This window comes from Rutilus rutilus, assembly GCF_951802725.1.
Source record: "Rutilus rutilus genome assembly, chromosome: 22".
NCBI lineage: Eukaryota > Metazoa > Chordata > Actinopteri > Cypriniformes > Leuciscidae > Rutilus > Rutilus rutilus.
In genome coordinates this window covers 6,809,376-6,821,955 of record NC_140227.1, presented here as the reverse complement: position 1 = coordinate 6,821,955, position 12,580 = coordinate 6,809,376, and the positions used below count along the sequence as shown (strand labels likewise).

Genomic DNA, 12,580 nt, shown 5'->3' with positions numbered 1-12,580 from the left:
TAAGTTGAAGTACTAATATTACTAAAATTTAAATTGAAATAAATTAAAAGTAAACAGGAATGTTAAAAAACAAAAACTAATAAAAAATTACTAAAACTTAAACTAAAATTACAATGACAAATGCTTATTCAAAAATTAATAAGCACGATAATAGCATATAAATAATATTATAGTAACACTGTTTTCAACATGTCCTGACCATGCTAATCCGATGATCCCAATAAATCTGTGATGATGATGATGATGTACAGCCCAAGAATACACAGGGACATTATGTTCTAACCATAAAGCAGTTTTCACATGAAGCAAACACTACATGCAGAAATGATGTTGGTAAATCATTGGTAAACTTGAAAAGTAGCACCACCTCAAACCATGACTTAGACTGCATCCCAAATCGCATACTTCCCTACTTTATAGTAGGCGAAAAACAGGATGTGACAAAAGAAGTATGTCCGAATTCCAGTACTCATAAAATAACCGGATGACTCGCTTCTTCCGGCGAGATTCTGAAGTGCGCAGATGTTGGACACTTTACTATCCCATGAGGCCACGGGAGAGGATTTATGAATGGCAGTGAAGCGATGCAACTGACGCTGGTAGATCACATGACAGTAACAACATGGCGGATGTAGTGCGTCCAGATTACATTCATACTACATAGAACGTACTTGTTAGTGGTCCTGAAGTAACTACTTATTCAAAATAAGTACTTACTCTAGTCTAGAGAGTATGCGATTTCAGACAGCCATTTAGATTAAATTTGAATTATTTGTACAAAAAATAAGTGTCACTTTTTTATTTTTAAATGGTTAATATCTTGCCCCATAGACGTCCATTGTAATCACATGACTGTAAACTATTTGTTTTGGTTATAAACTGAGAGCCAAATCAGTTTTTGTTCTGTGTAACATCAAGGACATTGTCAATAGAGCTTAGGTTTGAGTTAACCCATGATATTCTTTTAAAGAATGAAGTCGTTGAGACATCGAGTTGGGTTGTACATTTTTGTATCCCGCGGACATTGTTATAGATTGAAGCGTATTCTTTTCACAGGAACGCCAAAGCATAATCAAATACTGGCTGGACAATCTCAGAGCTAAACATGGGGAGGCCCTTCACAACATCCACTTCCTGGAAGGGCAGCCAATCAGTGAGTTCTTATATTTAGACTTTATGAGAGCCCTGAGAAGTGTGTGCCTGAGCTGTACCAGTGGCCTGTATGTATGTATAAGTCCCTCATATTTGTGTATCAGTGTCTGGATTACCTGAAAGCAATTTAAATGTGCAGGCTGACACTTTATATGTTGCTGAAGGTTTCTAGAAGGAAAAGTTTTACCAAAGTTTTGAATACTTGTTCATGTTGTGTGTGTGTGTTAGTGAGCGTGCACTGTGTGTGTATGTTCCAGTTCCTGAGCTGAGGGCGCGAGGTGTGATCCAGCAAGTCTTCCCGCTTCATGAGCAGAGGATTCTGGGACAGCTGATGAAGTCATGGGTGCAGGCCGTGTGTGAGAAACAGCCCCTAGGTTAGTAGTTATTGAAGGCAACATTGAAATATACAAATTTTTGGGTGTCAGCTTTGTTGTTGTTTTGTGAATTAAGAAGTAATATTGCTAACCCTGCTGAAAAGAAAAACACTTTTGCTGGTTTTGTTAACTTTCCTTTAGATGGTCTCCCAGCTTAACCAACTGGTCTCCCAGACTGACCAGCTGAAAAGTGCCCAAAAATTTACTTTATAAGACTGTATACTATTTCTGTATACTATAGATATGTAGAACATATCTGCGTTTTTGCATCAAATGTCTGTAATGTGTGTTGTAGGTGCGAAACTTTTAGGAATATTATCCATGATGAAGGCTGCTCTATATTAGTCAGTCGTGTCTGACATGATGGATCAGCGAATGAAACTGTGACCACAAACACCATTAACTTAAGTGAATGAAAGGCAATAATCAGCCATATGCGTTCACACAAATGACTTTATTTCAATGTTTCATAGATATAACATGACACCGAGTTGTTAGAAAATAAATTAGTAGTGACATCATTACGTGATGACGTAAGGAACCGATTAATCTTTTTTTTTTAACTGGTTCATTGAAACAAACTCTCCGAAAGAACCAGTTCGCGGAAATGAATCGGACTTCACATCACTTATTTATTAACAAACAATAAATCCAGGTACATGAAATGAAAGCAAAAACAGTGAATTCATATGCGACAAGAAGACACGATAAATCAAGACAAAGGGCAAGACAGGTAAAACTGAACTGAGCATCACACACACGATGCTGCTACCATAACAGCAGACAAAGAACAAAGGCAACACTGGTGTTTAAGTACATGAGATAACAGAGGCTAACAGGTGAAGGAAATCAATCTCTAAGGCAACAGAGAAGGCAAACAGTGGCTAAACCAGGAAGTGAGAAAACAGAAACAATAGGAACAAAAATATACTTCAAAATTAGAGTCCTTGAACACCACACAGGGGAAAATAAGACAGGAATCATAACAGTAGGCTAATGCTATACATTATGTGCTAAAAGGGTTGAAAAATAAATATTATATTCTAAACAACAAAAAACTCTAACTGATTGTAATGTAATATTTATTTTTCAACCCTTTTAGCACATAATGTATAGCATTAGCCTACTGTTATAATTCCCGCTTACCATTTTAAAGTTAAGAAGTTAAAATCACTCAATTAAAAATGATAATTAACAAAAGCATAGGCTAAATGTTAACTGGTACGAGATACACACACATTCATATGAACGTAGTAATTATATCACATTTATACTCCATTAAAAGTCCCTTTGTCCTCTCATAAAATAATACATGTACAATTTTAAACCTACATTTAATGTCTAACAACAAATATTTTAGCAAAATGTATATTTTAGTCAGAATTCATTCTGATTAACAGGTTTTTTTCTGTGCATAGCATGCAAGTGTGATTAATCAAACAAATTCATTGTTGATTATTTTCATTACTGATTATTATTGATTTTATCACTTTGTTACTAAAGCCCTACTTGAATGATTGGTCTAAGTCTGTGTACTCTTTGTTTTCTGTTAGATGATATTTGTGATTATTTTGGAGCGAAGATTGCCATGTACTTTGCCTGGCTGGGTTTCTACACCACTTCCATGTTGTATCCAGCTGTTATTGGCTTTGTATTGTGGATGCTTACAGAATCAGATCAGGTATTTGACCACTTTTAAAATTAATTCCATAAAAGTGACTCATCCGCTATATTCCAAGAGTTTTGAAACTGTACCATAAATTAAAGCTGAATTAAATGTCATTTATGGAATCCACATGTGTGATGATAAATCTAGTTCAGACATGAAACGCTTGATGGCACGGTCCTTTACATGCAATCTGTCAGCAATTACATCATTACCGCATGACACAAGCTGACTGCTGATCCTGCAGCCAATGAGATTACTTGTCCAACATTTAAAAAAGTCTGGTTCATTCTGCTCATTAAGACAATTAAGACCAAGTTCTGCTCTAAGCTAGTCCTGCAGTGTGCTATTAGAGTTCGTCTGAAACTCTCCACCTCCCCCAGCTCCACCTGCCTAGATCTGCAACAGGATTTCTGTACAGTATGTCTGTTCATGCAGCAGCATATCTTACATACTCACAGCAGCGTGTCTGTGTATCTAATGGCAGTAGCAAGTCCATACTTCCTCTGCAGCAGTTTAGCAGATCGAGGGCCCTATTTTAACGATCTGAAACACAAGTATCAAGCGCGAAACACAAGTAACTTTGTGGGCGGGTCTTGGGCGCTGTTGCTATTATACCGGCGGGATAAACGCCCGACGCAAATCTAAAATGGGTTGGTCTGAAGTAGCTTCATTATTCATAGGTGTGGTTTGGCTGTAATGTGAAATAAACCAATCAGAGCGACATCTCACATTCCCTTTAAGAGCAGGCGCGCTTGTTCCATGGCGGATTGCTATTATAACGGCGGATTTGCCAGGCGCACGCCAGGAGCGGTTCACAGCCAAGGAGACCGACGTTCTCGTCACGGCCGTAAAACACAGAGAAGTGACATTGTATGGGGATGGGAGAAACCCACCCAAATTAGCTTCGGTTAAACAGGCGTATAATAATTTGGGTAAATGTGTAAGCTAGATTTATGCCTATTTTTTCACATCTTCATGGACAGAACAATGATTTCCCTCGTGTGTTAATATTTTTCCTTGTAATAATGTGTGGTTTTCTAAAAATGAGAACTGCTGCGTCTGTGTGTAGATGGCCAAGCATGCGCCCTTAAAATAGCATATGAAACATGCGCAACGCGCCACTGACTTTAGACTAGGTTTTTCCTGGTCAGTGGCGGAATTGTTTTCTAAACCTGCAAAATAGCACCAGGGAACGTTTGCGCCGGAACACGCCTCCTCTTTGCGCTGAACCGCCCCGGGAGCGCAAGTTAATTTCCTAATTTACCGACGTGCGTCTGTGGAGGGAAAAGTCCGCTGTGCACGGGTGCAAAATAGGAATGATACATGCGTCGGTGTACAAAGTCAATTGCGCTGGGTGCAAGATAAGGCCCCTAATCCGCCAAGACCAAATACATTAACATTGCCATATTCATTAACAGGCTAAAACTAGTTTGAGAATTGTTACAATTTATATTGGAGTCTACTACTGTTCATATTCTGTTCATGTGATCTATATTTCTGTCACTATGTTCTCAGACCAGCAGGGATATCTGTTGTGTGGTGTTTGCTCTCTTTAATGTGGTGTGGGCCACGTTGTTCCTGGAGCGCTGGAAACGCAGAGGGGCAGAGCTCGCTTATAAGTGGGGAACACTGGACACCCCAGCCGAGTCCCTGGAGGAGCCCAGACCTCAGTTCAGGGTAATGACAGGGTAATGTGTCTGAAAACACATCTTTTTTTTTAACTGCTCTTTAAATATTTTTTCTCTATTGCTCTTCGGGTCAGGGTGTGAAGCGGTGCAGTCCGGTGACGGGCTGTGAAGAGTTTTATTACCCTCCGTGGAGGAGGAGGGTGTTCAGATGGCTGGTCAGCTTTCCTGTCTGTATATTATGCCTTTGCTTTGTATTTCTGGCCATGCTCGTTTGCTTTGAGCTTCAGGTGAGTTACACACTCTAACACACACGTTTAATCATTTAGCAGAATGTACTTTTTGTACTTATGTGAAAAAAATATTTTAAAACACCACAGGAAGATTTTATGTAAAGGCAAAAAGGTAATAAAAAATAGTGAAATATTTAAGAATTCAAAGGACCTTAAGATATACACTTTGCCTTTTACATTCATTTTAACCTAATATTGTTAGGTTGACTTAAAAAAAAAAGTCCATGTACATATAGTTCCATTATAGTTTTTTAACCCCACAATAAAATCTTGTATGTCAGAGGGATGCAAATTTTTTTAAAGAAAATGTTTTTATGTTACTTAAAAAATTAAGCATTAAACATTACGTAGAGCACATGGAGAAAAAAACAATAATAATATTTGTTGCATCATAATATATGATCAAAATAATAAAAGTAATAACAACATGGATTTACATATTATTCAGTGCAAATACATAGAAACCAGTTCATTTAATGTGAGTTGTAATGGAGTGATGTTTGGCAGGAATTTGTGATGGGGATTAAGGAGCTTCCACGAGTAGCAAGATTTATCCCTAAAATCATGTTGGCCATCACTGTGACGGCGTGTGATGAGGTGTACAGAAAGATCGCCTGCTGGCTAAATGACATGGGTGAGCCAGTTTATCAAGCTGTCACTTGAATGTGTATCTTTGTGCTAGATTGCTTAATTCATTATTTAAGCTGTCCATGAACACTGTATTCAGCAAAACAACATTTTAGGAGGGAATTGTGCACTAAATTCAGGAGGTTTTGTTTTGATAGTCAATAGTAAAAAAGTAGCAAGGCTGAAATGGATAATGGTCTGGATTTTTGGAATACAGAAGCCAAACATAGGAGTGAGAAGGAGAAAGAAGATGAATACAGGCTAGTTGTCAGGCTTCTGTGAGGTGAATACTAATGTCTTAATCTTCTGTTTCCCACAGAAAACTACAGACTCCAGAGTGCCTATGAGAAAAATCTCATCATCAAAATGGTTCTTGTGAGTACTTATAAAATAATAATATATACGTATACATTTTGGAGTATTCAACATTTTGTATCTAAAATGTTCACATTTTGTTCCTGAAACTTTTTCTTTTTTTCTTTCTTTCTTACTCAGTTTCAGTTTGTAAATTCTTATCTCAGCCTTTTCTATATTGGTTTCTACCTCAAAGACATGGAGCGTCTGAAAGAGGTGAGAGACTCTGACTGGACCAGAATTTCGCATGTAATCAAAATGGACATTTTAACTTAAATATGACCTAATAAATTACTCAAATCAGATTGGAATTGAAATTGGGACATCTGTATCAATGTTCAACCTTGTCATGTGAGAGTATAACTTGTTGGTGTCCCTATTGCTGTAGATGCTGGCCACACTGCTGATTATCCGGCAGTTTGTGCAGAACATGAAGGAAGTCCTGCAGCCCTACTTGGCCGAGCGACACCGATTGGGTGAGCTCACGCTGCGGGCTGTTTGGGAGCTGCTGGTGTCTGCACTGCTCAAGTACGGGCGACTCGCAGCAGGACGAGCGCAGGTCTCGCCCAGCGACCCCACTGTGCTCGGGTCAGGTCTGCGCGGCCCACAGATGGGTGAGGAGGGCCCCCAAGAGAGGCGAGAACGCATGTGTCTCAATGGTGGCTGTGGCGTCCCAGATGAGGATGTGGAGGAGGAGCCTGGGGAGAGGCACAGCGAAGAAGAGAACGAATCAGAGAGCCTCATTGACTGCGGCCTGAAGCTGCGAAAGGTCAGCTTTATTGAGAAGGTGGACCGCAAGTCCGCGAGCTGCGTCAGCCCAGTGGACGACAGCTTCCTGGAGGAGGGGAGCCCCACCATGGTGGAGAGGGGCATGGATCCTGCCTCGGTTTTTGAGATGTGCGATGATGATGATGAAAACGGGGTTTCAGAGATGAAGGAACTGGCAGGGGAGCCGCTGACAACAGGAGCTGAGAACAGCACGTCAGTGAGGCTCAGGAAGAGGGGGCGGAGCTTAGAGAGGGCTGACAGTAAGACGAAGAGAGATTCATGGATGGATCCTCCTGAGGAGCAAGAAACCGCTACGCTGACACAGGCCGAGATCGAGAGCTGCATGCAAACGTACCAGGTCAGAAGACACTCCATACGTACAGTCTAAGACAAACAAACACATTTCACACCGCATTGGCAGTGTTTGCTCACAGAAAATGTTCAAAACTAACTGAATCTTTAGTTAAATATGTATTCAGAAAAGTTAGTGTTCATCTTCATTAAAACAAGCCGACTTGTGTAAACAGACAGTGACCTCCAGAAATATTGGCACCCATTGTAAATATGAGAAAAACTGACTGTGAAATTTTTCCAGTTTCTCCTCTTAGTTTTTCATTCAAAAAATCTAACCTTTAAATAATAAAAAAATATATACATAAATACAAAACCTTTCTATTTCAGATAAATGCTGTACTTTTGAACTTTCTATTCATCAAAGAATCCTGAAATAAAAATGGAAATAACTGTTTTCAACATTGATAATAATGAGAAATGTTTCTTTAGCATCAAATCATCATATTAGAATGATTTCTGAAGGATCATGTGACACTGAAGACTGGAGTATTGATGCTGAAATTTCAGCTTTGACCACAGGAATAAATTACACTTTACTATATATTCACTTAGAAAACAGCTGTTTTAAATTGTAATAATATTTCCCAATATTACAATTTTATTTTTTATTTTTAATCAAATAAATGCCGCCTTGGTGAGCAGAAGAGACTTCTTTTAAAAACATAAAAAATCTTACAGATCCCAAACTTTTGATTGATTGTGTACATATAAATATATTTAGACCACTTAACTTAGTGATTGCCATCAGAATGTGAAGAGACTTTCAACCAGCATAACAAAAAAAAAAATCTGTAACAAATGCAATTCTCAGGAGAATTTCACAGTCAGTTTTGCTCATATTTACCAGTGGTGCCAATATTTGTGGAGCCCACTGTACATTGCCAAGATGTTCATTTTCAGGTAAAACGGTGACGGTCTAACATTTGTGCTTATATGTATTATGTCACTAAAATGTTTATTTTTGGATGTTAAACCCAATTATGATTTTAAAGCCTTGAATGTATATCTAGTGTTTTAAAGTTGTTAAGTAGATGATTGTACACAAATAAGATTAAATGTATTACGGTTTCCAAAAAATATTAAGCAGCACAACAATTTGCATTTGTGATAATAATAAGAAATGTTTGTTGAGCAGCAAATCAGCATATTCGAATGTTTTCTGAAGGATCATGTGACACTGAAGACTGAAGTAATGATGCTGAAAATTCAGCTTTGCCATCACAGGAATAAATTACATTTTAAAAATTATATTAAAATTCAAAACATGTATTTCAAATTGTAATAATATTTTACAATATTACTGTTTTTACCATATTCTTGATTAAATAAATGCAGTCTTGGTGAGCATAATAGACTTTTTTTAATTTTCATTTATATAATGTTTTAACAATATTTAAAATGGAACACAATGGTTTCTGACTAAATAAAGTAGGCTACTGCAAATGTCTCTGTAATGTATGTGTGTTATCAGAAAACAATGAATATCTGTGTGTTCTAGATTACTGATATTCTATCGCCTGCAGTCAAACAGATACTTCCAACTGACATACTTTCAGAAAACCTCTAAACTTCTAAACAAAGTCTCTTAACTGCTTTCCAGGACACATTTCAGGACTACCAGGAGATGTTTGTCCAGTTTGGATATGTGGTTCTCTTTTCATCTGCCTTCCCATTGGCCGCCATGTGTGCCCTCATCAACAATATCATTGAGATCCGGAGTGACGCGTTTAAACTGTGCACCAGCCTACAGAGACCTTTCGGCTTGAGGGTGGGGAGCATCGGACAGTGGCAGGTTAGACTACACCGAGTACTTTGAAATACATAAAGGACAAATGTGTTCAGTTGACATTGTTCTAGGAGTGTCTTTAAATCACAAGGTTGTGTAAAATCCTGTATCATTGCACAGACAGTTATGGAAGCCATGGGTCTGATTGCCATCATAGTGAACTGCTATCTGATTGGTCAGTGTGGGCAGCTACAGAGACTGTTTCCCTGGCTTAGTCCTGAGATGGCCATTATCTCCATCGTCATCCTAGAGGTACGCACACACACTCAAGCACATACACACACTCCCTATAAATCTAATGCCAAGTTCAGACTAAACAAAATCATCCCAATTTTGGCAAGATCCATTTGACTTAGGATGTCGTGATTATTTGTAAAAGACAATGGGAAAAGAATCATTCGATTATCTCGCACAGTGTGTCATAGTGGATGACAACCGACGCCGCGCCTGCGCTGCTTCACGGCGTCTCGACAGAAAGTCTAGCATTTTTTTCGGCCCTCCATGATTCCAAGTTCCGTCCAAGCGGCAACCTTCCGGTCTCTCTCTTGAATCCAACACGGAAGTGACTTAAACTGCAATTCATCGACTGGCCGCTAGAGACAGGCTCCAAAAGAGAGTCAATCCCATAGAACCTCTATGTTAATATGCCCAAAATTAAAAGAATTCTATATATTGGTCTATATAGCTAATTTTGCCCTTCATGACAACTGTGAGGGGTGAATTTTTTTTTAACTCATCCGTTTCAATTATTTAATATTAAGCCTTAAAGGGATACTCCACTTTAAAATATACTCACCCTCATGTTGTTTCAAACCTGTATGAATTTCTTTCTTCTGCTGAACAGAAAGGAAGATATTTAGAAGAATATCAGTAACCAGACAGTTTCTGGTCTCATTGACTTCCATAGTATATATTTTTTCCTACTATGGAAGTCAATGAGACCAGAAACTGTCTGGTTACTAATATTATTCTAAATATCTTCCTTTCTGTTCAGCAGAAGAAAGAAATTCATACAGGTTTGAACCAACATGAGGGTGAGTATATGATGACAGAATTTTCATTTTAAATTGGAGTATCCCTTTAAAGTTCTGCATAATTAAGGGAGTGGCCACTTGAGTGACAGGTAGATTGCCGCTGCTGTCACTACTAGCCGTTTGTCTGCTGTCTGTTAGCCCTCACGTCACCTCAGCTAATCCCACCTCTTTGCCCATTTTCTGTTATCCGGGAGTGACGCGCTGCCAAGATGGCGACGGCTGGCACCGCCCACTTTGGGCTTCAAAAATGCTTTTCAGAAACCTACAGGTGACGTCATGGACACTACATCCATATTTTTTTACAGTCTATGGTTCCGTCACATCTGTGACATTAACCAGTAGGAGCACAGAAGCTCCTCCGTACACAGCTTTCAAACATGGCGAAACAAAAGAGAGATGATGTTATTGGTGCTGCTAGGTGGAATCATGCAATGGAGGAAAGGTTTGTGAAGCTATGGCAACAATACTTCTGCCTCTATGATGTTTCCTTGAAGGACTACCATGAAACAGTGAAAAAAGATAAATGCTGACGAACGATAGCAGAGGCGCTAACCTAGTGAGTCCTGGAATTAGCATTAGGGTAACAGTTGCTATTTCCTCCTTCTCAATGACATCACGCACATCGTTAAAGATGCCAAGCGATGATTGGTCGATAAGTAACATGTAGTCTGACATGTTTCTTGTCCACGACACGGCAAGAATTGAGGAGTCAAAATCGCACAATCTGTCACAGTGACTATCATAAAAGCCAAAAATATTGTGTAGTCTGAACTTTGGCATATTTCACTCTAACTGAACCCTGACATCATTAGTGTTGTAGGTTATGAACTTACTAATTGTACTGTATTCACTTTGGATAAAAGGGTGAACTAGCATGCGTTTCTCTGTTCATGTAATTGTTAAGCCGGGGACACGACTGTAAGTTAACGACTATTAGGCCGATTATGAATGTAATTTGATACTTACGACTGATCATGCACAAACGCAGAGTCAGAGACAGTCGCGTTCAGTCGGTTCACAGTCGGTGTTTAAAATCTGCTCCAATCGTTGGAAACAGTCTGTAAGTGTGTTCAGTTCAGTCTTAGAATGTGTCAGCTAGTCATTAAGTGTGTCCCCAGCTTTAGCTGAAAATATCAAACATGCTTGATTTCTTCATACTGGATGGAATCATAGTATGATGCTAAAAAATCAGTCCATGCCCATAATACACTGCTCAATTTTCTCTTAAATCTGCCAATTCTGACTGCCCAAAATATGCAGACCGACTCTGCATTTCAGCAACTAGAATCACCTTGTTAAAACTGCAAATTGGGGCAAAAGTTGTGTACTTTATTCCAGCCTTTGGAAAAAAAAGCTATGGCACCCTCAGGGCTGAAAGCACGAGTGTAGCTTTGTCATTCACATTTAAAAAGTTATCGTTAACACTTCTATGTCTTCAGGCCAATTATGGACCATACCTCTATTCATGCCAATTAGTCTGAAGATCCTTCTGAACCTCTTTCACTTGAAGCCCTCTATTTTCTTCTGTTTATAGGATTTGGTGTTAAAGACTGTATTTTCTGCACCGTGACTCCAGGAGAACTGTATTCAGATTTTTGTTATACCACACATGAGGGAAATGATAATAAACATACTTTGGCTTCTGTTCTTCTTTCTGTCTTTCCTTTTATGACCAGCACTTTGCAGTTCTACTGAAGTATATCATTCATGTGGCAATACCAGACATCCCCAGCTGGGTGGGAGAGGAAATGGCCAAGCTGGAGTTTCAGCGCAAAGAGGCATTTAAGGTAATAGCCCATCCACCGCCCAACCCCTCAAGAGCCATTCTGATGATGTAAACAAGGTATTTAGTTTCATATTAGTAGTAGTGATTGACCAAAGAATGTTTAGGAAAGTAAGGGCCAGATTTACTAAACAAGGCAAATTAGTGTGAGAGCGCAATTCCAAAAAAACACAGATGGGAGTGGAAAGTTCTGACAACGCACAAATTAAAGAACACAGACTCAGCTGGATCATTTCCATAATGACCAACACAATCTACCAAGAGTAGCGCAAATTATCATCTGGTTTAACACATACTTTTTTGGGCGGTAAATAATGCCTCAAATACCAGTAAATTGACTAGCGCAAAGCGTAATAAATCACGTTGCGCAATTCATTAAACACTCTGCTCTTATAAATTTTGCCTCCGAAAGTGAAACTCCTACAAGTGCATATGCAATATGATCAGCCTCAAAAATAACTGTCCACACCTTTTCAGTGCTAATTTTTCACTGCGTGTCTTTAGTAAATCCTGACAGTAGTTTTTTAGCGGCAAAAGAGGGTTTGCGCTGGAGCGAGCTGTTAGTAAATCTGCCCAGAAGGCATTTCTTCCTGTTTTCTTCAAAACAAAAGATTGCATTGTAATGAGGCAAGCTGGAATGATAAAATGTGAGTGCAGGTCAGCAGGGGAGTGGGGAAAGGGAACAATCATGTGGTTCTCAACCATGAGACTGGGGCCCAATAGGGGGCCTCAGCAAACTGGAATCACAAAAATAATAATGG

At 39.0% G+C, this 12,580-nt stretch overlaps 1 protein-coding gene across 1 annotated transcript in view; it reads left to right on the top strand.

Moving 5' to 3' along the window:
- The window catches only part of ano8b (anoctamin 8b), a 32,425-nt gene that overhangs the window by 14,237 nt on the left and 5,608 nt on the right, over positions 1–12,580 (top strand). The window contains exons 5-16 of the mRNA XM_084395357.1: positions 1,057–1,153; positions 1,410–1,526; positions 3,080–3,207; positions 4,711–4,872; positions 4,958–5,110; positions 5,621–5,747; positions 6,060–6,115; positions 6,236–6,310; positions 6,483–7,220; positions 8,817–9,008; positions 9,123–9,254; positions 11,713–11,823. Of these exons, the coding sequence (XP_084251483.1) occupies positions 1,057–1,153; positions 1,410–1,526; positions 3,080–3,207; positions 4,711–4,872; positions 4,958–5,110; positions 5,621–5,747; positions 6,060–6,115; positions 6,236–6,310; positions 6,483–7,220; positions 8,817–9,008; positions 9,123–9,254; positions 11,713–11,823 (2,088 nt within the window). The remainder of the gene's footprint in view (positions 1–1,056; positions 1,154–1,409; positions 1,527–3,079; positions 3,208–4,710; positions 4,873–4,957; positions 5,111–5,620; positions 5,748–6,059; positions 6,116–6,235; positions 6,311–6,482; positions 7,221–8,816; positions 9,009–9,122; positions 9,255–11,712; positions 11,824–12,580) is intronic.